This window comes from Aquarana catesbeiana, linkage group LG02, assembly GCF_042186555.1.
Source record: "Aquarana catesbeiana isolate 2022-GZ linkage group LG02, ASM4218655v1, whole genome shotgun sequence".
Taxonomy (NCBI): domain Eukaryota; kingdom Metazoa; phylum Chordata; class Amphibia; order Anura; family Ranidae; genus Aquarana; species Aquarana catesbeiana.
This window is the reverse complement of record NC_133325.1, coordinates 296,152,748-296,179,708: the sequence shown is the minus strand read 5'-3', so window position 1 is coordinate 296,179,708 and position 26,961 is coordinate 296,152,748. Positions and strand designations below refer to the sequence as shown.

Sequence of the window (26,961 nt, the reverse complement as noted above, 5' to 3'; positions counted from 1 at the left end):
GTATTCATACCCCTTGAAATTTTCCACATTTTGTCATGTTACAAACAATAACGTAAATGTATTTTATTGGGATTTTATGTGACAGATCAAAACACAAAGAGGCACATAATTGTGAAGTGGAAGGAAAATGATCAATGGTTTTCAAATGTTTTTACAAATATCTGTCTGAAAAGTGTGGCATGCATTTGTATTCAGTCTATGATACCCCCAACTAATATCTAGTGGAACCAATTGCCTTTAAGTCACCTACTTGGTAAATAGAGTCCATCTGTGTGCAATTTAATCTCAGTATACATACAGCTGTTCTGTGAAGCCCTCAGAGGTCTGTTAGAGAACCTTAGTGAACAAACAGCATCATGAAGGCCAAGGAACACACCAGACAGGTCAGGGATAAAGTTATAGAGTAGTTTAAAGCAGGGTTAGGTTATAAAAAAATATCCCAAGCTTTGAACATCTCACGGAGAACTGTTCAATCCATCATCCAAAAATGGAAAAAAAAAAAAAACAAGGAGTATGGCACAACTTCAAACCTACCAAGACATGGCTGTCCACCTAAACTGACAGGCCGGGCAAGGAGAGCATTAATCAGAGAAGCAGCCAAGAGGCCCATGGTAACTCTGGAGGAGCTGCAGAGATCCACAGCTCAGGTGGGAGAATCTGTCCACAGGACAACTATTAATCGTGCACTCCACAAATCTGACCTTTATGGAAGACTGGCAAGAAGAAAGCCATTGTTGAAAGAAAGCCATAAGAAGTCCCGTTTGCAGTTTGCTAGAAGCCACGTGGGGGACACAGCAAACATGTGGAAGAAGGTGCTCTGGTCAGATGAGATCAACTTTTTGGCCTAAAAGTAAAACGCTGTGTGGCAGAAAATGAACACTGCACATCACCCTGAACACACCATCCCCACCGTGAAACACTGTGGTAGCAGTATCATGTTGTGGGATGCTTTTTTCAGCAGGGGCAGGGAAGCTGGTCAGAGTTGATGGGAAGATGGATGGAGCCAAATACAGGGCAATCTTAGAAGAAAACCTGTTAGAGTCTGCAAAAGACTTGAGACTGGGGTGGAGGTTCACCTTCCAGCAGGAAAACGACCCTAAACATACAACCAGAACTATAATGGAATGGTTTAGATCAAAGCATATTCATGTGTTTGAATGGCCCAGTCAAAGTCCAGACCTAAATCTAATTGAGAATCTGTGACGAGACTTGAAAAGTGCTGTTCACAGACCCTCTCCATCCAATCTGACAGAGCTTGAGCTATTTTGCAAAGAAGAATGGGCAAAAAATTTCACTCTCTTGATGTGTAAAGCTGGCAGAGACATACCCAAAAGACTTGCAGCTGTAATTGCAGTGAAAGGTGGTTCTACAAAGTATTGTCTCGAGGGTGCTGAATACAAATGCACACCACACTTTTCAGATATTTATTTGTAAAAAAATTTGGAAAACCATTCATCAATCTCCTTTCACTTCACAATTATGTGCCATTTTGTGTTGGTCAATCACATAAAATCCCAATAAAATACATTTAAGTTTTTGGTTGCAACATGATATAATACAGTATGTGTGTATATACATACACACACACACACACACATTATATTATATATATATATATATATATATATATATATATATATATATATATATATATAAGCTCACAAAAGTAAGTACACCTCTCAAATTTTTGTAAATATTTTATTATACCTTTTCATGTGACAACACTGAAGAAATGACACTTTGCTACAATGTAAAGTAGTGAGTGTACAGCTTTTATAACAGTGTAAATGTTCTGTCCCCTCAAAATAACTCAACACACAGCCATTAATGTCTAAACCGCTGGCAACAAAAGTGAGTACACCCCTAAGTGAAAATGTCCAAACTGGGCCCAATTAGCCATTTTCCCTCCCCAGTGTCATACGACTCATTGGTGTTACAAGGTCTCAGGTGTCAATGGGGAGGAGGTGTGTTAAATTTGGTGTTATCACTCTCACTCTCTCATACTGGTCACTGGAAGTTCAACATGGCACCTCATGGCAAAGAACTCTCTGAGGATCTGAAAAAAAGAATTGTCGCTCTACATAAACATGGTCTAGGCTATAAGAAGATTGCCAAGACCTTGAAACTGAGCTGCAGCAAGGTGGCCAAGACCATACAGCGGTTTAACAGGACAGGTTCCAGTCAGAACAGGCCTCGCCATGGTCGACCAAAGAAGTAGAATGCACATGCTCAGCATCATATCCAGAGGTTGTCTTTGGGAAATAGACGTATGAGTGCTGCCAGCATTGCTGCAGAGGTTGAGGGGGTGGGGGGGTGGGGGTCAGCCTGTAAGTGCTCAGACCATACGCCGCACACTGCATCAAATTTTTCTGCATGGCTGTTGTCCCAGAAGGAAGCCTCTTCTAAAGATGATGCACAAGAAAGCCCACAAACAGTTTGCTGAAGACATGCAGACTAAGGGCATGGATTACTAGAACCATGTCCTGTGGTCTGATGAGACCAAGATAAACTTATTTGGTTCAGATGGTGTCAAACGTTTGGAACAGCAACCAGGTGAGGTGTACAAAGACAAGTGCGTCTTACCTACAGTCAAGCATGGTGGTGGGAGTGGCGTGGTCGGGGGCTGCATGAGTGCTGCCGGCACTGGGGAGCTACAGTTCATTGAGGAAAGCATGAATGCCAACATGTACTGCGAGTGACATACTGAAGCAGAACATGATCCCCTCCCTTTGGAGACTGGGCCGCAGGGCAGTATTCCAACATGATAACAACCCCAAACACACCCCCAAGACGATCACTGCCTTGCTAAAGAAGCTGAGGGTAAAGGTGATGGCCTGGCCAAGCATGTCTCCAGACCTAAACCCAATTGAGCATCTGTGGGGCATCCTCAAATGGAAGGTGGAGGAGCGCATGGTCTCTAACATCCACCAGCTCCGTGATATCGTCATGGAGGAGTGGAAGAGGACTCCAGTGGCAACCTGTGAAGCTCTGGTGAACTTCATGCCCAAGAGGGTTAAGGCAGTGCTGAAAAATAACGGTGGCCACACAAAATATTGAAATTTTGGGCCCAATTTGGACATTTTCAGTTAGGGGTGTACTCACTTTTGTTGCCAGCAGTTTAGACATTAATGGCTGTGTGTTGAGTTATTTTGAGGGGACAGCAAATTTACACTGTTATACAGGCTGTACACTCACTACTTTACATTGTAGCAAAGTGTCATTTCTTCAGTGTTGTCACATGAAAAGATATAATAAAATATTTACAAAAATGTGAGGGGTGTACTCACTTTGGCGAGATAGTGTGTGTGGGTATATCTATCTATCTATCTATATAGACATATTAGTTCATCACAGTATTTAGCCATTTGTCTGGAGTTCAGCTTAATCACATGCCTACTGGCCACTTTTGCCCCCTTTCTGCCCAGCCCAATTTTCAGCTTTCAGCGCTGTCGCGCGTTTTGCGCGGTCATGCAACACTTTATCCAAATTAAATTTTTCATTTTTTTCACAAATAGAGCCTTTTTAATCACCACTTTATTTAATCACCACTGGGTTTTTTTATTGTTTGCTAAATAAACGAATAAAGACCAAAATCTTTGAAAAAAAAAAAAGAAAAAAAGTTTTCATAGTTTGCTATAAAATTTTGCAAACAGGTAATTTTTCTGCTTCACTGATGTGTGCTGATGAGCACTGATAGGTGACACTAATGGGCACTTACTGGCAGCACAGGTGGGCACTGTTGGGACTGCACTGATAATCAGGACACTGATAATCAGTGCCCTGATAATCAGTTCACATGTCCCTTTTAGGCTCCATTCACACTAGCGCGTTTTTTGATGCATTTTGCATTTTGCAGAAATGCACGGGAATTTTTTAACATGGGTTCCTATGGAACATGTTCACATCAATGCCTTTTTGTTTCTTTGCATTTTTGGAAAGGGTCGGGGACTTTTTTTCATGCAAAAAGCAGCGTTTTGCATGTAATGGATTTCAATGGACAAGCATCAAAAACGCAAGTGCACTGTTTTTGCAGCGTTTTTGATGCGTTTTTGCCGGTTTTTTTTTTTTTTGTTTTTTTTTGTTTTTTTTTTTTAATTTTTTTTTTTAGACTGTAAAAAAAAAAAACCTGTAAAAAAAAAAAAACGCAAAACGCAAATCGCTGCAAAAACGCCGCAAAAACGCTGCTCAAAAACGTGGCAAGCATGAAAAAAAAACCTCCAAAAACGCTCAAAAGCAACATGCATAGGTGTGAATCGAGCCTTAGAGAAGCCAGTAATGGTCTTTCTTTTCCTCATGCTGTCAGCATGAGGAAAGGTGTGCCAATAACCAGCTTCTATTTACTTCCGTGATCAGCTGTGATTGGACACAGCTGATCACGTGGTAAAGAGCCACTGATTGGCTCTTTACCTCAATCTGTGATCAGCAGTGTCCTCCGGACACTGATCATAGAACGTGTCACCCGTCAAATGACGGCCTCCCAGAACTACCCGGCTGTGCTGTAGCAGTCATTTGGCTATAGCGCGGTCGGCAAGTGGTTAATAGCTGCAATCAGTCATCGGCCATAACTGTATTAAAATGGAACTTCTCTCTAAATCGACATAGACTATTTTTAATCCTCATGCTACTAGCATTAGTAAATAGATTTAAATTTCTTTATTTGCTTCCTGGTTTTCAGACCTAGGCAAATTATGTCATATATCCCAAGAGTCTTCAGGAAGGGAGGAGGGGCCTTCTCAGCTAGACACACTCTCCTGCCTGCATGTCTGAGCTAAGGGCAAATGTATGTAAATGCTACATGTATCATCTGTCCTTTTTTAAGATGGCCACAGATAGAAATGCTAGAGGGTATTTTTCAAAGTGATTTTGCAGCAAAATAAAGAATAGAGACATGGATGGATGAGTTTGCTTTAAATATTAGAAATGAATTAAAACAGAAGTTTTGGTTTGTGGTGCTCAGATGCAGTGTAGTGCCATTTTAAGTAAATGCTCAGCATGGCAGCATGTACCTATAGATGCAAAGAAAATGATAGCCAGGAAGTCTCGAATGGGTTCAATGCATGACATAACTTCCTCTGTGACCATGTGTCCTTGGGAAGAGATGAGAGCTCCAGCAAGGAAGCACCCCAGTTCCATTGATACATCCAGTAGTTCAGTAACCTGCCAGGAATAAAATATTGAATTTAGGTCAGACCACTATTGCTCTTGATTCATACATATTATAGCATTGCAAAGTTAGTTATGTTCATTTTTTTAAAGATAGCATTTTCTAAAAAAAAAAAAAAAAACTACAACTGAATTATGATATTGCTGTGAATAAATAAAAGAGGGCTTAGTTGCATGCATTTGCAAATATTTGTATATGATGCTCACAGTATGCAAATGCAACCAGTACTTTTATATAAAATTTGAAAGGTTCTCTTAACTGAGACGAGAACTGGCTGCTAGGGAAGTTTGTTAAACTGAGTATTTAGGCCGGGTTCACATACATTATATTGCCAAAAGTATTGGAATTCCTGCCTTTACATGGCAACCCAGTCTTAGTCCGTAGGGTTCCATATTGTCATGTGACCTTAAAAAATACGCCCCACTAGTTGCTGAAAAGCGTTGCTAAAGTGCCGCAAAAACTACCGGTGCTTTAGCGGTGCTGCAGCGTGAAAGGGGTCTTAAGGCGTCCGCATACCAAGACATTTTGGACAATTTCATGCTCCCAACTTTGTGGGAACAGTTTGGGGATGGCCCCTTCCAGTTCTAACATGACTGCGCACCAGTACACAAAGCAAGGTCCATAAAGACATGGATGAGCGCATATATGTGAACCACCCTCGATTGAAAGCCAGTCTGGTTCACATGTTATGCGAATTGGATGCGATTCAAAATGCATCCAATGTTCTATCGGGTTGAGGTCAGGACTCTGTGCAGGCCAGACAAGTTACTCCACCCCAAACTCGCTCATCCATGTCTTTATGGACCTTGCTTTGTGCACTGGTGTGCAGTCATGTTGGAACAGGAAGAGGCCATCCCCAAACTGTTCCCACAAAGTTGGGAGCATGAAATTGTCCAAAATGTCTTAGTATGCCGACGCCTTAGGAGTTTCCTTCATTGGAACTAAGCGGCCAAGCCCAACCCCTAAAAAACAACCCCACACCATAATCCCCCCCTTCACCAAATGATTGGGACCAGTGCACAAAGCAAGGTCCATAAAGACATGGATGAGAGAGTTTGGGGTAGAGGAACTTGACTGGCCTGCACCTCAACCCGATAGAACACCTTTGGGATAAATTAGAGTGAAGACTGTGAGCCAGGTCTTCTCGTCCACATCAGTGCTTGACCTCACAAATGCACTTATGGAAGAATGGTCTAACATTCCCATAGACACACTCCTAAACCTTGTGGGCAGCATTGAAGCCCTTATAGCTGCAAATGGTGGGCCAACTCAATACTGAATCCTACGGACTAAGTCTGGGATGCTACTAAAGTTCATGTGTGTGTGTAAAGCAGGCGTCCCAAAACTTTTGGCAATATAGCGTGTATGCGGGGGTTGGTTTCTATGCAGAGTCTGGTGCAGTATCCATTCAGCGGTTCAGGTACGCATTGGATACTTAAATTGCACCTGAATTGGACTGAAAAACACACAGGACCCTTTTTTTCTAAATCGCACCACAACCGCCACCCATATATGGGAACCGGCTCCATTGAAAGCCAGTATGGTTCACATGTTAAGCAAATTGGATGCGATTCAAAATGCATCCAATTCGCATGTATGTAAACCAAGCCTTACTGAATTAACCCCAAATTTTTCTCTGAACTGTGTAACACCCACGCACAATGTAAATGAATTAGATCAGCTACTTTTTTTTTTATTTTATTTAGTTCTTGGACACAAACATCTTCAGCTGCCTTTTAACAAGCCTGGACCTCATGTTTGCGTAGCTAGAAGAAATGGAGCCTAGCTACTGATAAGTCTGTATTTAGTGCTACAATGTTTTGTAACCCATATAAGAGCATCATGGTTATGATCACAGAGCATAACTGATACTCAGATGTCATTGCTATATATCTAAATGTATGCAGCTAAGACTTCAAATTTTATTGGAAATTACAAACAAATTTAAATCAGTACTCTTTGTTAAAGAATATGTTATCCCAACATCCCATATTCCTGATATGTGCCTGTTCTATGTAGTTGTGTTTAAAATATCCTATTCTCTTCTTCCTTTGCGTGAAATACCTGGTGTTTCAGCAAGTTCCTCTGCTTTTCCAGTTCAAAATGACCACGTTAGGCATAGAAGCACATCCATCTCAGCATGGTTAGTTTTCTGGCTGTGCTGGAACAGCCTGCCTGTCCTCCAATGGTCACTTGGAAGATCAGTGTCCTGCTGCTTCTCCACCTCTAGCTCTGTAAGCCCTTATGCAGCTGAGAACAGAGGTCATGTGATCTCTTTTTTTGAGTATACACACACACACATATATATATATATATATATATATATATATATATATATATATATATATATATATATATATATATATATATATATATATATATATATATATATATATTGTGAGAAAAACACAGAATTGTTGACATTTTTGCAGATTTATTAAAAAAGAAAAACTGAAATATCACATGGTCCTTTGCTCAGTATTTATTAGAAGCACCCTTTTGATCTAATACAGCCATGAGTCTTTTTGGGAAAGATGCAACAAGTTTTTCACACCTGGATTTGGGGATCCTCTGCCATTCCTCCTTGCAGTTCCTCTCCAGTTCTGTCAGGCTGGATGGTAAACGTTGGCAGACAGCCATTTTTAGGTCTCTCCAGAGATGCTCAATTGGTTTTAAGTCAGGGCTCTGGCTGGGCCATTCAAGAACAGTCACGGAGTTGTTGTGAAGCCACTCCTTCATTAATTTAGCTGTGTGCTTAGGGTCATTGTCTTGTTGGAAGGTAAACCTTCGGCCCAGTCTGAGGTCCTAAGCACTCTAGAGAAGGTTTTCGTCCAGGATATCCCTGTACTTGGCCGCATTCATATTTCCCTCAATTGCAACCAGTCGTCCTGTCCCTGCAGCTGAAAAACACCCCCACAGCATGATGCTGACACCACCATGCTTCACTGTTGGGACTGTATTGGACAGGTGATGAGCAGTGCCTGGTTTTCTCCACACATACCGCTTAGAATTAAGGCCAAAAAGTTCTATCTTGGTCTCATCAGACCAGAGAATCTTATTTCTCACCATCTTGGAGTCCTTCAGGTGTTTTTTTAGCAAACTCCATGCGGGCTTTCATGTGTCTTGCACTGAGGAAAGGCTTCCGTCGGGCCACTCTGCCATAGAGCCCCGACTGGTGGACGGCTGCAGTGATGGTTGACTTTCTACAACTTTCACCCATCTCCCGACTGCATCTCTGGAGCTCAGCCACAGTGATCTTTGGGTTCTTCTTTACCTCTCTCACCAAGGCTCTTCTCCCCCGATAGCTCAGTTTGGCCAGACGGCCAGCTCTAGGGAGGGTTCTGGTCGTCCCAAACGTCTTCCATTTAAGGATTATGGAGGCCACTGTGCTCTTAGGAACCTTGAGTGCAGCAGAAATTTTTTTGTAACCTTGGCCAGATCTGTGCCTTGCCACAATTCTGTCTCTGAGCTCTTCAGGCAGTTCCTTTGACCTCATGATTCTCATTTGCTCTGACATGCACTGTGAGCTGTAAGGCCTTATATAGACAGGTGTGTGGCTTTCCTAATCAAGTCCAATCAGTATAATCAAACACAGCTGGGCTCAAATGAAGGTGTACAACCATCTCAAGGATGATCAGAAGAAATGGACAGCACCTGAGTTAAATATATGAGTGTCAAAGCAAAGGGTCTGAATACTTAGGACCATGTGATATTTCAGTTTTTCTTTTTTAATAAATCTGCAAAAATGTCAACAATTCTGTGTTTTTCTGTCAATATGGGGTGCTGTGTGTACATTAAAAAATTGAACCTAAATGATTTTAGCAAATGGCTGCAATATAACAAAGAGTGAAAAATGTAAGGGGGTCTGAATACTTTCCGTCCCCACTGTGTGTGTGTGTATGTGTGTGTGTGTAAGTATGTATATATATTTATTATATTAGTGTGTGTGTATATATACTCAAAAAAAAAGATCACATGACCTCTGTTCTCAGCTGCATAAGGGCTTAGAGAGCTAGAGGTGGAGAAGCAGCAGGACACTGATCTTCCAAGTGACCATTGGAGGAAAGGTAGGCTGTTCTTTTTTAAGGGGGTCTGAATACTTTCCGTCCCTGCTGTATAATATATTATACGGTATAATGATAAAATATATTTTATATATATATATATATATATATATATATATATATATATACATACATATATATATATATATATATATATATATATATATATATATATATATATATATACATATACATACATACACAAAGGTTTTACCTTTCATTGTCCATTTTCAACTGAATGGGTTGTTTTACAAGCTAAGGGTTCACATATACTTATAGAACTAGCAGTGTTGAGTGCCTGTGAATTAGTATTTTATTGTGTACTTAGAGAATTACCCCTCCTAATGTGAATCATCAATACTAGGTTTAAATTAACTTTAGCATCTCTCATTATTTCTGTCTATAAATTGGCTTCACCTCTGAACTACCTGCATTTTCTCTCCTCTTCAAAATCTTATGACAAAAAGTCTGGGGGATTCTTCAGCATGAGATACAGAGTAAACACTGTGGCTGTGAAAGAGGAAATGCTCAGCATATGGGAACTGTAGCACAAAGATGATATCTTCATTTCATCTCGCGCCTCAACGTCAGCTGTTTTAGATGTGTTTTTCTATTAACTGTATTATCGTAATATTTACACAGGTTGGACTTGATGGACTTGTGTCTTTTTTCAACCTCACCTACTATGTAATTATGTAACATAATATGGATCTGAAGCAAGTTGAACACAGTTCCCAGTAAAGAGACGAATAATATAATTATACCTTAAAACACTAATATATTCAATCCAAATTATGGCCAGATGAAAGATTTATGCGTGGCTTTACGAGCATATAATCTATATGAAGAGATGTTATTTCATATTTCCATCAGGGCTGTGAATGTGCAGAGTTGCTGTAGGATACAGAAACATAACCGTACACAGTAATGTATTCATCGGCAGCTGTGAGAAGTGTAAAGCCTAGGTTTCTTCTCTCTTTAATACATGTATGGATGTTGCAGTGTGAGGAGCTGTAAAAAGGAATTTCCAGCATACATAAACTGCATACATAAACTGCAAAATATGCAGACATATTCATTCCTCTTCCACAAAGACCACACTGTGCTGCCCGACAAAGGAAATTCAAACCAGAATACATACATATATATGTATTTTCTGAACTTACACTTATACTAAGGCTACCGGAAATATATTCACAAAGCATTTTCTGAATACGCAGCCCTGCTGATGAAACTAAAAATGTAAATAAATATACAGAAAATTACCGTGAGCATAAGAAAAATAAATGCAGAAATTCCCATGACCAGAATTTCCTTATTTCCTTTACTTTCTGTATGCAGCTTTCGATAATAAGGTCCAATGAGATAGGTCTTCATAATAAGACAGACAAGAAAGACCGCAAGCAAGGAAAAAAGGATTTGTCCAATCAGTGCCAGTATTCGGAAAACCTCCAGGACTACACTAGGGACACATTAACAAATAAAAAATGTAAATATGAGACTGAATATATCCTAGGAGGTGTAAAGCAAGCAAGTAGGGATAAATGTATTCATATTTCAAATTTAATATTAATGTGCTTTAAAAGAAGAAAAAAAAAAAGGCGGCGTCAGATTTAATGCATTCCAGGGCCAAGCCAATAGTAACATTCTTAGAATTAATCCCAATACCAATCATCTGCGCTACAGTGTGAAAAAAAAAAACCTTGCCTATACAATACCGGTAGCTGCTGCTTAAAGCAGAGTTCCACCCAAAAGTGGAACTTCCACTTTAAGGACTCCTCACCTCCTACATTTGGCTTGTTGTTTTTCTTTTGGGGGGGGGGGGCGGGAGAGTGGATACCTAGTTTTGACAGGTACCCAGGTCCCACTTCCGCTTGCGCCGCCTAGGTGACTCCTCCCCTCCCCTTCGTCACAGGTCCCAGAAGATTGCTTGGCCATTCAGGACGCGCAGCGCGACTCGTGCATGTGTAGTACACTCCTGGCTGTGAAGCCACAAGCTGTCACAGCCAGGTAAGGAAATGTATATATAACCGCGCTTGCAGTTGTGATACAATATAATAGGCAAAAAAAAAATAGAATTGTCAACGTGAAATGCAGTTTCTTGCAACGTGCTAAAGTGCTCCAGATAGGTAAAAAGGTGCTGAAGTGCTTCATATACAGCAGGGGTAGGTAACCTGGGGCCTTCCAGCTGTTGCAGAACTACAAGTCCCATCATGCCTCTGGGAGGCACTGTAACTGCCAGCTTTGCAATGCCTCATGGGAAATGTAGTTCCACAACAGCTGGAGGGCCCCGGGTTGCCTACCCCTGAAATACAGTCTCTTGCAACGTGCTGAAGTGCTCCAAATTAATAGAAAGTGCTGAAGCACTTCATATAAATTGACTATGCCGTGTGCCACACTACCCTCTTGTATCTCCACTCACCAGAACCAATGGACCCTCAGCTTTGCATTCTGGTGGTCAAACACGCTGTGATCTGGAGATAGCAGTTGGTACTCTGGAACTCCTCAGTAGGATTTCCAAACACGAAGGATCTTGGGGGTGACTAAAATGACCACCAGGCTCGATAATAACAAATTAAATCTCATAGTGAAGTACTGTTAAAAAGCTATTTTATTGCGCAATCATACGCGCCACTTACAAGATTGCTGACAAAAACAGGCATGAGACAGAGAATGGAATCATCCAGGTTTGCCGCGGGCCGGAGCGCGTTCCACGGAGGGCGGAAGTGGCGTCAGTGGTTGTAAAACCGTAAATGCAGCAACGCGTTTCGCCCCTCCTCCAGGGCGTCATCAAGGACATCACTTCCAGTTTCACATGATCAATTTTATATCCAAGGAGCGATACCTCCTCTATCATCAACCAATGAAATGTTGCCAATTCCCATGGGTGCAATAGCACCAACTTCCTCCACCCAAATAACATCACTTCCTGTGTACAATTTACATATGCAATCGTTAAAAGCCTCTTGATACACATCATAGAGATAATTCCTTTCCACATAATACAAACATTTTTTAATGTAACAAAAATATAAAATTCTGTTAAAATTGAATATTGGATAAAAATAATGGTTAAAAAAAATCCAAATAAAAAACAAATAAATATGATATCAAAAATGATGTAATACTATGAATAGAAAAACAAAAATAAACCAAAAAAGTTCAGATTGTGCCAGTGGAGTAAGGGTAGCTCTTCTACCCTAAAAAACTCATGATACCCATCAAACAATATAGATTCTACCAACTGGATAAAAAACAATTTAAATCAAATTCTATGTTCAAGCCAAATGGACTCACAGTACCCAGCCTACGGATCCATTGGGTTTCATTCTGGGAGATTAGACCCTCTCCAGTTTGCCTCTACCCTATATTCCACAAGAGATCAACCCTCTTGGGTCTCTATTGTGGAAAAGTCTAAAAGTCTAAAATGATTAGACAAACTGTGGTGCCTGAAACCCTTTGATTTTATTGACATATTCTCTCATTCTCTCAACCTTATCCCCAGCCTCCTTGTGGTTCTCCCTACATATTGGAGACCACAGGAACAGGACAAGAGGACAAGAGATAGGAGACATATGTAGTTCCACAAGTGATGAATTTCTTGATCTCAAAAGATCTCCCATGGGAGTGAGACTTGAAATGAGTCTTCCTATTCCTATACTTGGAAGTTCTGTAGATTACACATTTTCCTAACTAAAAAATCCTGTTTGATCTAAAAGAGTATAAGACTTTTTGGGGAATTCCTTAGTGGAACGCACGCCGGCCCTCGGTGAACTCAGATGAGTTCATTCTCTGTCTCATGCCTGTTTTTGTCAGTAATCTTGTAAAGGGTGGTTATAATTGCGCAATAACATAGCTTTTTAACAATACTTCACTATGAGATTTCATGTGTTTTTAATCGAGCCTGGTAGTCATTTTGGTCACCCCCAAGATCCTTCATGTTTGGAGATCCTACTGAGGAGTCCCAGAGTTCCATCTGCTAACACCAGATCCCAGCGTGTTTGACCCCCAGACTGCAAAGCTGAGGGTCCATTGGATCTGGTGAGTGGGGATACAAGAGTGGAGTTTGGCACAAGGCACAGTTAATTTATATGAAGCACTTCAGCACATTGTAAGAGACTGTATATGAAGCACTTCAGCACCTTTTAACTATCTGGAGCACTTTAGCATGTTGCAAGAGACTGCATTTAACTTTGACAATTCAATTTGTTGTTGTCTTTTTATAATATATAGATAGATAGATAAATATATATAGATATATCTATCTATCTATCTATATCTATATCTATATATCTATATCTATATCGATAGAGAGATAGATATCTATCTATATATACACACATATATATATATATATATATATACACACACACACACATATACATATATATTTATATTTATATATATTTTTTTTTTTATTTTTTTTTTTGTGGGCAGCAGCTGCGAGTTTTTGATCACATATGTTTTTCACATTTGTAACATAGCGCGAGTATTTATTGGTTTAGTTTCACAGCTAGGAGCCCACACTTGCAATGCCTGCGCTGGCTTTTAATAAAAAAGAAAAAACAGTGGAACTCCGCTTTAAAGTGTACAACACATGTTACCCTTACACCACTTGCTTCTGAAGACATTGCTTTTTGATGATAAAATGCATAGGGAGGGACTTCCGGGTAATGTCACTTCTGTTGTTGGAATGCATGGCAGTCATCTTGGTGGATCTGATGCTTTCTGGTTTACACGCATGGCGGTTTTGATGCCTTTCAACTGATGCATGTGCAATACTTTGAAGTTATTTTTTGTTATAAACATACAGCGGGTAAAATAAGTATTGAACACGGCACCATTTTTTTGGTAAATATATTTCTAAAGGTGCTATTGACATGAAATGTTCACCACGTCGGTAACAACCCATACAATCCATGCATACAAAGAAATCAAAACAAATACGTTCAGAAATTAAGTTATGTGTAATAAAATCAAATGACACAGGGAAAAAGTATTAAACACATGAAGAAAGGGAGGTGCAAAAAGACATGTAAAGCCAAGACACCAGCTGAAATTTATCAGTAATTAGAAAGCAATCCTGCCTCGTCAGTGCAAACTAATATCAGCTGGTTCAATCTCAACTGATGGCCTATAAAAAGGCATCTCATTTCCAAGGTGTCACACAAGAAACATCTCATGATGGGTAAAATCAAAGAACTCTCTCAAGACCTTTGCAACCTTATTGTTTCAAAACATACTGATAGCATTGGTTACAGAAGGACTTCTAAACTTCTGAATGTTCCAGTGAGCACTATCAGGGCAATAACCTGCAAGTGGAAAAAACAACCTTTTACCATAAATCGGCCAGGACCAAGTGCTCCTTGCAAGCTGACAGAGGAGTAAAAAGAATTATCGGAAGAGTTGTCCAAGAGCCAAGGACCACTTGGGGAGAGCTTCAGAAAGACCTGGAATTAGCAGGTACAATTGTTTCAAAGAAAGCAATAAGTAATGCACTCAGCCGCTATGGCCTGTAAGCACACTCACTATGCAAGACTCCACTGTTGAAGAAAAAGCAGGTTGAAGCCTGTTTAAAAGTTTACTGCACAACATTTAGACAAGCCTGTAAAATACTAGGAGACTTTAGTCTGGTCAGATGAGACCAAAATTGAACTCGTTGGATGCCATAATACACACCATGTTTGAAGGTCAGATGGCACTGCACATCATCTCAAAAACACCATACCAACAGTGAAGTTTGGAGGTGGGAACATCATGGTGTGGGGCTGTTTTTCAGCATACGGTATTGGCAAACTTCTTGTCATTGAAGGAAGGATAAATTATTGGTACAAAACTGCTGCCATCTACCAGGATGATGAAGATGAAATGAGGGTAAACATTTTAGCAAGACAATGAGCCTAAAGGCAAAGCCAATTGGTTTCAAAGAAAGAAAATAAAGCTGCTAGAATGGCCCAGCCAATCACCTGACTTGAAGCCAATAGAAAATCTAAGGAAAGAACTAAAGATCAGAATTCATAGAAGAGGCCCACGGAACCTTCAAGAGTTGAAGACTGTTTGTGTGGAAGAATGGGCAAAAATCACACCTGAGAAATGCATCCGACTACTTTCTCAATACAGGAGGTGTCTTGAAGCTGTCACTACCAACAAAGGATTTAGTACTAAGTATTAAATAAATTTCAGTTAGCATGTTTAATACTTTTAAGCTGTGTCATTCCATTTTATTACACATAAATTAATTTCTGAACGTATTTGTTTTGGTTTCTTTGTATGTATGGATTGTATGGGTTGTTACCAACAAGTAGTGAAAATGTAATGTAAATAGCACCTTTAGAAATATATTTACCTAGAAAAATGTTTTACCAGCTGTATATGAGGCTCTCCTCTCTGCCTTTATGCCTTGGCATTCTCTGCTCTGAGCTTATGAAGGGAATTTTAGAGGATTGTACCAAGGCTGGATGGTGATCCTAATAAAAACAGGGCTCTGGGCGGCCATTGGAGGAACTCCATCGCAGAACATTTTATTTGTGGCACTTTTTCGCACCTTGAGTGAACTTCTGTTTGCAGTGACACTGAGCACTTTTACCACAAAAAGTGCGGATGGACTGTTCACTTTATATGTTGTACACTACTGTGATTGGAAGGGGTGTTAAGATAGGCAACACTTCTCCCATACACAGTGGTGTAGGGGTATTATAATCATTCTGAGAATGGCTTTCATTTCTCCTTTCAATGTGGGAAAACTGAAACATTTATTACTTCCCGAGATATAAAGAGTACCATTGACAAAAACAAGAATTATTTGAGTTTCCCAAGGTGCCGAAGTTTGACAAAAAGTTCCTTGGATATGTTGTACTACTACACACATCTATGGTTATCTTTATTCTAAAAGTAATGATAGCCCATTGCAGTTATTTATAAATATATAGTTGCTATACTTGAATTTTTCCTATGGAAAAACTGTTTTAAAGGGTAAAATTAAAGATTGTGGACCTTATTCTGGAGATGTCAGTTGCAGAACAATCATTCAGATCAAGAAAGCCAAAGTGAAAGCAGAACTCCTGATATGCATACTTGTCCATCAGTGACTTAATGTTAGGAAACTTTTGGGTCAAACTGACAGTCAGGCAACTGGCATTTTGTCAGTAATCAGCAGTGGAAGTTCACATAATTCTCAGGTCAAGTTTTCTGTTAAAGTGGACCTGATGTCAACTATATACTTTAGGTTCTCCCCTTCCTTTTGCTGCTTACTAGGACAATATCAGTAAAAGTGTACTGTTATTTTTATCTCCCTCTGCCTTAGCAGCCAGCGCCTTTTTTTATACGGAGCCTGCTACCAGCTAGAGCCAGAAGCAGTGGGCCAGTCACCATAACCAGATCAAGTTTTGGAGCTAATCTTACACTGAGATTTCTATTGGGAGAAGCAATAGATGGAAAAGGAGCTTAAAAAGAAACAAAAAAGTGAACATCACCACAGTGGGCTTTTGTCATAATGTGCATGCACCAGGGAGGCAATTCATCCCGGGACCCAAGCCATGCAGAGTTTGCACATTGAGTTGCTCATGTGCAAATAGAAAAAAAGGGCTCTAATGGCAGAGGAAACCTAAAGGGTATTTTCTGTAATTATAGCCTTTCTGCTAGAAAACTTTTTTTTTTCTGCTTTAAATATACTATATATCTTTAGGTCAGCTTTAAACCGGCAAACAAAATCCTACCACTCTCAATCATGCCCCTTCTCATCCAACCTTTTTTTGAAAGTAATATATATTCTAAGTGTGAAGGATTTACAAGCATGTTTTTAATGCTGCATTATGATTGTATGAAAAGTCTCAAATATAAATAAAGTGGGGCAACAATAGTTTCTATTTAGACACAAAAGAGATCTGCTAGCAGGGATAGTGTCACTACTCAAAAATACAGCAGACATCTACAATCATACCTATTTTTTTTCTTGTGACAGCTTTAAACTGACCTGCTGCTATGGGCAACTGGCAAAATGAAAAGGCCTTTTTTGTGTTATGGTTATTCAACATTTTGCTAAGCAAAACATTTAAATTTTCAAAAAGGTTAAATATTGCTACAAGAAAAACGTACATCTTTTAAGCATAAATATACACACAATTTACCCAAAAGAGTGAATCACAGGAAAAAAACTATTATATCTTGGAAGCATATTCTAATTTTGAAACACTTACCTGGAGTAAGTGTTCCCGCCTGCTTGAATGAGAGTTGGCATTGCAGCTATGAACAAGCTTAGCTGAACATCCTGCATTACAAGCATGCCAAGTAGTACACTGCTATAGTCAATGTCACCTGCAGAGAGATAACAAGTGGTTTAAAGTTTAAAGCATTTAATACTGTTCTCTTCCAAAAGTCAATATATAGGCCAGAGTATAAAAAGGTCTGAAATTATTTTTTTCATGTTTTTACTGCATTTTAACTGGATTTCAATGTTTTAATCTGAGCCAATTTTCACAAAGAAATGTCAGAAGAATGCAGTTTTTAACATGACTGTTGCCATCAATTTTCCACTCTGATCCTGAAGTAATCTATTTATTATTTAGTAAAGCTCAAACTGGGAGAGGAAGAAGCAGTACAATATTCTCCAGTACCAACAAGGTAGCAAACAGCAGAATGACAGATGAGCTCATCAATCCGCTGCTTCTTTTTCATGGTCCAGTCATTGGCTGGGAGAGGGACAAGATATGCAAGTATTACTGCAGCAGAGAAAAATCAGGTTTAATGCCCTGCCATACAGGGCTGTGCTGTGTAAATCACTGGATGCAGTATAAAAAACCCTTCAAAAGGTAAAATGGTTTCCTTATATGTTTTCAATATGTAAATTTAACTGCTTATTTGTAGGAAGTTATGTTAATTTAGGGGTTATGTTTTAAGATTCAGTTGAGGACAATGTTAGGTGTCAGGTATAGTTTAAGGGCCAGGTTAAAGTTAGGGATCGTGGAATGCATGAATAAACTATTTTATATTCGTCAGCCTTGCAGCAGGTTCCAGGATGGTGAAATCCATTTTAGGATGATCTGTTTTTGTGCAGATATACAGTGGGGACAGAAAGTATTCAGACCCCCTTAAATTTTTCACTCTTTGTTATATTGCAGCTATTTGCTGAAATCATTTAAGTTCATTTTTTTCCTCATTAATGTACACACAACACCCCATATTGACAGAAAAACACAGAAGTGGTGACATTTTTGCAGAGTTATTAAAAAAGAAAAAACTGAAATATCACATGGTCCTAAGTATTCAGACCCTTTGCTGTGACACTCATATATTTAACTCAGGTGCTGTCCATTTCTTCTGATCATCCTTGAGATGGTTCTACACCTTCATTTGAGTCCAGTTGTGTTTGATTATACTGATTGGACTTGATTAGGAAAGCCACACGCCTGTCTATATAAGACCTTACAGCTCATAGTGCATGTCAGAGCAAATGAGAATCATGAGGTCAAAAGGAACTGCCTGAAGAGCTCAGAGACAGAATTGTGGCAAGGCACAGATCTGGCCAAGGTTACAAAAAAATTTCTGCTGCACTCAAGGTTCCTAAGAGCACAGTGACCTCCATAATCCTTAAATGGAAGACGTTTGGTACGATCAGAACCCTTCTTAAAGCTGTCTGTCTGGCCAAACTGAGCTATCGGGGGAGAAGAGCCCTGGTGAGAGAGGTAAAGAAGAACCCAAAGATCACTGTGGCTGAGTTCCAGAGATGCAGTCGGGAGATGGGAGAAAGTTGTATAAAGTCAACCATCCCTGCAGCCCTCCACCAGTCTGGGCTTTATGGCAGAGTGGCCCGACGGAAGCCTCTCCTCAGTGCAAGACACATGAAAGCCCGCATGAAGTTTGCCAAAAAAAAAAAAACACCTGAAGGACTCCAAGATGGTGATAAATAAGATTCTCTGGTCTGATGAGACCAAGATAAAACTTTTTGGCCTTAATTCTAAGCGGTATGTGTGGAGAAAACACGGCACTGCTCATCACCTGTCCAATACAGTCCCAACAGTGAAGCATGGTGGTGGCAGCATCATGCTGTGGCTGTGTTTTTCAGCTGCAGAGACAGGATGACTGGTTGCAATCGAGGGAAAGATGAATGCAGCCAAGTACAGGGATATCCTGGACAAAAACCTTCTCCAGAGTGCTCAGGACCTCAGACTGGGCCGAAGATTTACCTTCCAACAAGACAATGACCCTAAGCACACAGCTAAAAATAACGAAGAAGTGGCTTCACAATAACTCCGTGACTGTTCTTGAATGGCCCGGCCAGAGCCCTGACTTAAACCCAATTGAGTATCTCTGGAGAAACCTAAAAATGGCTATCCACCAACGTTTACCATCCAACCTGACAGAACTGGAGAGGATCTGCAAGGAGGAATGGCAGAGGATCCCCAAATCCAGGTGTGAAAAACTTGTTGCATCTTTCCCAAAAAGACTCATGGCTGTATTAGATCAAAAGGGTGCTTCTACTAAATACTGAGCAAAGGGTCTGAATACTTAGAACCATGTGATATTTCAGTTTTTCTTTTTTAATAAATCTGCAAAAATGTCAACAATTCTGTGTTTTTCTGTCAATACGGAGTGCTGTGTGTACATTAATGAGGAAAAAATGAACTTAAATGATTTTAGCAAATGGCTGCAATATAACAAAGAGTGAAAAATTTAAGGGGGTCTGAAAACTTTCCGTCCCCACTGTAAATGTCAATATGAACAGTGTCTTCTTACCATCTTTATCGCCACGAGACCCGCCCGCAAGAAATCTGGATACCAAGGGTGTGCTTGACAAAGACAAACAAGTTGATATGAAAACACTTTGAGTAGGTCTGATTTGCAGGAAGTGGCCCCAAAGCAAACCAAATGCAATCATCAGAACAGTCATGAAGCATGGTCCTTGCACAGCTATTTTCCATACCTGCAGGACAACAAAAATGTTTAGTCTCATTTCTCTTAGCCAAGATTAAATCACAATATTGTACATCTCAGAAGGTACACACAGTCCAAATTCTTTCTACTCATTCTACGAAAGTTATAATCAAGATCATCTAGTAATAGTCTGCAAAAAAATGTTTTCCTATAACTAATTAATTATTTAATTAAACGACAGTCTTCTTCTACTACCTTGAGGGCCACTTTACATATTCTTTATGTCCTATTCACACCCGAGCTGCAATACAATGCAGATATGCTGCATTTTATGGCAGTGCACAGGATCGGACCACATATCATTGTAAACACCGCACTGCTTGTACAGTGACATAAATGAAGTGTTACCTCTGTGCATTTCAAACAACGTTGAGTTAATAAAAAGGTAACTGCATGATGCGCTGAAATGAGCATCACACCACCGCCTCCTACTGCCGGCTCACTGCAGCTGAATGGACAGCAGCTACATACCAAACTCTTGCAGTTTTGGGTGGCTTCCCATTCATATCTAACCATTCTTAAATATCTGAGTCGAAAAAAAAAAGAAAAGAAATTATACATTTAAATGGTTTATCTAGATTAAAATACTGCATAAAGAGCATCTACCCAAAGAAAAAGAGAGGTGGTCCTTTCATTCTAACCTCTTTGGAGCTACCAAAGATAGATCCATGCCCTGAAATTGTTGACTGAATTTGCTAGAAGAGATTACTAATAAAATCCCTCCACACTGCACGTCATAGCTCTCTGCTCTTCTGGGAGTGTCCAATTTCCCTTTGTGCTGGCCAAGTTCTTCTGCCCTTCCCTTCACCTCCCTACAGAAGGAAAGTAGGGGCATACTAAATTGTCACTTGAGTGCAGGGGCTGTTGAAATCTCTTCCAAGATTTGGGCTTTTGAGTGTCAACACAAGGGAGGTTTTATAAATAACAAGCATTAAATAAGCAAATACACATATAATCTTATGGGAATATTTTTTATTGCAATAAAGAGTCTAGCAAGACATTAGCTCAAGCTGACATTTAAACACACACGGTCAGAAGACAGACATGAGCCTTATAAGTCTACTCTGGCAGAGGCTTCATAGTTGGACCAAGTGAGCCTCAAGACAAACAACCTATACAGGGGGGAGGGGAGCCAGAGGACACTACTATGAGGAAAAAGGGGGGGGGGGGGGCGGGACGCAGAGGACACTATTGTGTGTGATGTGCAGGGTGGTGGAGGACACTGCAATGGGGGGGGAAACACTGCTATGGACAGAGCCACCCCTATAGCAGTGTCCTCTACCACCCTTCACACAACCACCCCCCCACCCCCCACAGTACTGTCCTCTTCTCCCCCCAATAGCAGTGTTCTCTATCGCCCTTTACATGCCCCCCCCAGTTATGTCCTCTGCCCCCCTTTCCCCTATAGCAGTGGCCTCTGACCCCCCCCCCCCCCCCCCCCATAGACAGGTATTGTAAAAATCTGAATTCCCCAGCAAGTGGCTGGGGACTTGGATTTTACAGGCAGTAAAATCTGAATCCTCAGCCGCTTGCCACCCTCCATCCAGAACTTTGCTGCCTTCCACGCCCTCTGTGTACACAGGTATGAAACTGCTTATTTATGGTGGGTGATATTAAAGAAGCAGAGGACATGGAGGACATGGATATGGGGGGGGGTGTGATGTGATAGGTGGTAGAGGACACTGCTATGGGGGGGGCAGATAAAACTACTGTGTGGGGGTGTGGGTGATAAGGGGGCAGAGGCCACTGCTATGGGCAGAGCCACCCCATAGCAGTGTCATCTACCACCCTTCACATCAACCCCCACAGTAATGTCCTTTTCTCCCCCAGTAGCAATGTCCTCTACTGTCCTTCACATGACCCTCTACAGTAGTGTCCTCTACCCCCCTTTCCCCTATAGTAGTGACCTCTGACACCCCCCCCCCCACCCATTCCCAACAAGTGGCTAGAGATTCAAAATTTTTCAGGCAGTAAAATCCAAATCCCCAGCCGCTTGCTGGTAATTAAGATTTTTAAAATACCTTTCTTCTGACAATCCACTTTATTTTCCTCCTGCAGCAGTTGAAAGCCAGCTTCTCCTCCTCTCCCTCCCACCAACATACAGCTGCTGCAGGAGGAAAATCCAGGGGATTGGTTCCAGTAAATGCCTCCCCCGCTGCCCCTCCTGTCCTTGTTCTTTTTTTCTGCTTACCGGACCCCCATGTGTTCCCCTTTCACTAAAGCCCCCCAACAGGGCTTTGAAAAAAATTTAAAAAAAATAAAAAAACCTGACACCATTTACTGCCCCACTGCCACCAACCTCTGTCCTACTGACTAACACCATCCAAAAGGTAGACTAAGCATGTATTTTTAGAGTGACATATGTTTTATTATATTTTTCTAAGTTTGCCATACTATTTTGTCAGGCCTTGCTAGTTAATTTCTTTAAAAAGAAATGGGGCTGAACCCCGGTGATCTTTGATCTCTTTCAAAGTTGTTCAGGTAGATCTCCCCCTGTCAAAGGTCACCTACCCCTGACCTATACAATATTATGTACTAAATGTTTGTTTGCCAAACAAAGATTGTATGCAGGCAACAAAAACAAACATAAAAGTGTTAAAAGAAAATAAAAAAAAAAAAAATAACCAAAAACCTGTAGTCTGTTGTACCTGTGAACAGAGGCGAATAGGCCAAAGTGAGAAAAGAGAATAGTTCCAGAAAGCTGAAGAACTCCAACTTTACAGACACGTGTCCATCTCTATGATGATTAATTATATTTGAATTCATATTCTCAAAAATTCCTAACATAATAAAGTAGCTCTGTTATCAGAACAGCCAGTGAACTAAGCAGCTGAGACAGTAGTAAAAAGTCTGCATTCCACCAGCTTCATAAATCAATGTATTAACATGTTAGTAGATACAAAATGCTCACATTAAAAACATGAAGCAACTGCAATAGTTCATGAAAATTCCTTAAATCATACCTCGTGACTACCAAAGAAATGATCTACAATTTATGGTTATTAAATATTCAGTTTTTTAAGGGCTTCTAAGTATAAGAGCACTAAAGCATATGCTTAGTATACTTTGCAGGGATTTAACAAGCTGTCTTTTCTTCTGGTGATACAATGCCAATATCAAAAAAGTTGGGCCGCTGTGTAAAATCTACATAAAAACACAAGGAAATGATTTGCAAATCTCATAGACCCATATTTTATTCACAATATCTCTTGAATAGAATAGGGGTTTATCAGATTTGCAAATCATTGCCTTGTGAATTTATGTAGATTTTATTATTATTATTGTAGATTTTACATAGCATTCTAACTTTTTTGGAATAGGGGTTGTAGATCTTTAAAATGACACAGAACAAACTCCCCAAAACTGAGCAGAGAAAAAAAAAAAAAAATCAGCAAACGGGGGTTAAAATTAATTTGAGCCTTGTGTATTTAAGACATAAAGTGGATGTAAACCCTCACATATACCCAGTGAAGTGAACAGCCACAGATGATACACAGGGATGAAACCAATCCCCCTACATAGGTTTTGCATGTATATCTGCTGTCTTTAACTTGCTATATTCTTTACATTTCTTACATGCGTTAGAATTTTCATTTCCTCATTCAGCAGTAGGAGTGTAATCTTGGCTTACACTGGGAGACAGCTAATTGGAGGAAAGACACATACCCCCTTCTCCACATAGGCAGAAGAACAAAGATACTTTTAGAGCTGTGCTGTGACAGGACAAGCTCTCTACTGATCTATTTATAGCAACATCCCACAACACACATTTTCAGCTGCTTTTATCTCCCATCTGAAAACTTGTCAGAAGTTCTTATGCTGATAACAGAGGAATGGAACAGCAGAAACATATGGGACTTTGGAGAGGGATAAGAAACACTGCAGATATATGTGCATAAGTCGAATTTCATGAAATCGGGTTTACATCCACTTTAACAACTTGACACCATAAGCATTTAGAATAGAACTTTAATTTAAAAAAAGTTGTAAATAGGTAGGTTTTTAATGTAAAAGAGACATACTATGTCTCTTCTACATTAGAGTTTCTTACCCGTCTGTCCACAATGTAAACTGAGCTGCACTCACTCAGTTCGGTGTACAAGTTTAGCATCTGCCAGGGCAAACTCCCACACATTTTTAGTTCCGCTTTAAAAGGAGGTCTTGCCTATGAAGGACCCAACATATACAAGCAAATGGATATCAGAGAAATAATTTAGCAAGGTCATAAAAATAAAATGTCGATTCTGCCACTAATCCAGTGAGCATTTAACTTTCTGTGCACTCTGCCTTTGCTGCACAAAGATCTGAAACAATGGAGTTAATTTACTAAAACTGGAGAGTGCAAAATCTGGTGCAGCTCCGCACAGAAACCAATCAGCTTCCAGGTTTTCTTTTTTTTGTCAAAGCTTGAGCAAGCTGAAGTTAGAAGCGGATTGGCAACCATGCACAGCTGCACCAGATTTTGCACTCTCCAGTTTTACTAAATCAACCCTACATCAATTAGCCTGCCCAATTTAGATCTGTGCACTACAGCAGGGTTTGACAAATTTGCTTTGAATCTAGGAGCCAGCTAAAAAAGTTAGGAGCCAGGTTTTTTTTTAATAACCTAAATTAAAATAACCTATCTTAAATTTACACAGAAAGACCGCCCTGCTAGCGGCCGAATAGCACCGCTAAAACGACGGTAAAGCGTCGCTAAAAATAGCGCTGCTTTACCGCCGACGCCCCCCGCGGCTCGGTGTGAAAGGGCTCTAAGGGTCCGATCAGGTCCGCCTGAAAAACTGTCAGGCGAACTGGATCAGACAGCCCGTGTGAAAGGGGCCAAGCAGGGAGATGACAAATTAATTTTAATGAAGAAAAAAATAAACAGTTTTTACTTAAAAAAATAAATAAAAATAAAAGCTATTACGAAAAAAAAAGGCTATCCCCACATTAACCATTAGGCAAAAGGCGCCAGATGACACCCGCAATCACTTCCTTCTCTTCTCCACTTTGGGAAGGAGATGGGCGGGCAGTGAAAACAGGCAGGGGAAGCTCCATTAGCATTGCATTAGCATTGCTGGTTGTGCTGTCATACCAACGGCCACCACAAGATGGCGCCAGATTCCAGAAGTACTGCAGAAGGCCGCAAAGCCGCGGCCTCAAAGGCCGGCGCGGCCCGACGCAATCGCAAGGGGGGTCAGGGTCTGCACAGAGACAGGATACCCCAGGTGTGCCGCCCCGGGCACCAGGTCGCTAATTCTAGTCGCAAATGCGACCTGGCGCCTGGGGTTTGTCGAGCCCTGCACTACAGAACACTTCCATGGAGTTGAGGAGAGGGGGCGGTCTTCTGCTGTCACACTTCCTGTTCTACTGTGACAAAACTGCTCCTCCATAGATACAGTACAGTGAGTAAGTGTTGTCACTCTAGGAGAGGAAACACTACTAGCAGGATCACCAGCAAAAAAATCCTGAAAAAATGAACTGCAGCCACCATATCTTAGGACTTTTAAATGCTGTTTTAGGCTAAAACTATTTTTCATCAATAATTGAATGCCATTGCAAATATAACAATATCATAATTAAGACAGAGGTAAATTAAATCAAGGTGAACATGTTGTACAGAATGTAGCATCCCAAATTTGCTTCTACCATTTTGCTTGATACTTGCTAGTGTCTTTAAATAAAATATGGCTTAAAATATATTTTTTTTATTTCAATCTGAGAAAGAAAGATGGTTTTCTCACATACTAAATAATATACTATGAAAATTAGCCTTTGGAAAGGTTACTAAAACATGTGAGACACAACTCAATGACAACAACATTGTGCCTACCAGGCAAATACTTTCCATAAAGTATTCTGAACCTTTTTGTGCATGTTATAGCAGTATGTTATACGTTTCTGAGCTTTAGATTACTAGATAAAAAGAAAGGTAATCAGAAAAGAATTAGACAGGTGACACATACCTTTCGCAGTCTTTCTGGAGAAAACTCTAAGCCAACAAGAAAAAGGGTGAAAAAGACGCCAAACTCCCCAAGAGTTTCCACTTGAACAATAGACTAAGAGAAAGTAAACACAAATTGCTCTTTATTTCCGCACAAGCATTTGCTTACATTTCAATGTGTATGTGTATATCTGTCTATTTATTTCTTCCTCACTTATACATAAACAGTACCATAAACTTATAGGTCAAAACATGTTTTCAGGTTTTGGATATGGATCAAACAAGGCAATACTTTTTTAGTTGTGGCCCCTCAACACATTACATACAGAATATAAGTTAAAGGAAAAGTATGGTCAAAGCTTTTTTGGCCATACTTCTCTTCTGGGTCACAGGAACAGGAATGCACTTATTTATGCACTCCTGTGACCCAGATTAAGCGAAAGCCTACTGTAGGCTGACGTCACAGAGCCGACAACAATGTCAGGATACACCTAGATGCTTAACCGGCAGCTGGCTCAGTCTTTAAACGAGCCGCTGAGTGTGTGAGCCAGCTGCTCCCGCCCTTTCCACAGCCTGATCTCCTGTGAACGCTGAATGGGCAGAGCAGAAAGCTGCTGACCTACAGTCACCACTCTCTGCTCACTAAAGACCAAGAACTTAGCGAGCATATGACTTGAGTTGATGGGGATGCTACAGTCACATAGGTGTGCATGATTGTTTTTTCTTTTGTTTTTGTTTTTTTTAAACCTGCACTTCTCTTTTAAAATCATGTTAACACAGAGAATTAAAATATTTTTTTTCTTTAAAGATAATAGAATATAACACCAATCATCAATAAATGTTACACGCTTTAAGTGCCAAATCAAGAGCCAATTTAT

General features: G+C 40.2%; 1 protein-coding gene across 1 annotated transcript in view; it reads right to left on the bottom strand.

Annotated features, from left to right (window-relative positions):
• The window catches only part of TMCO3 (transmembrane and coiled-coil domains 3), a gene marked incomplete in the record, with an annotated part of 97,974 nt that overhangs the window by 35,763 nt on the left and 35,250 nt on the right, over positions 1-26,961 (bottom strand). Inside the window, 5 exon segments of the mRNA XM_073614556.1 lie at positions 5,007-5,157; positions 10,495-10,690; positions 17,424-17,541; positions 19,960-20,146; positions 26,106-26,198. Of these exon segments, the coding sequence (XP_073470657.1) occupies positions 5,007-5,157; positions 10,495-10,690; positions 17,424-17,541; positions 19,960-20,146; positions 26,106-26,198 (745 nt within the window).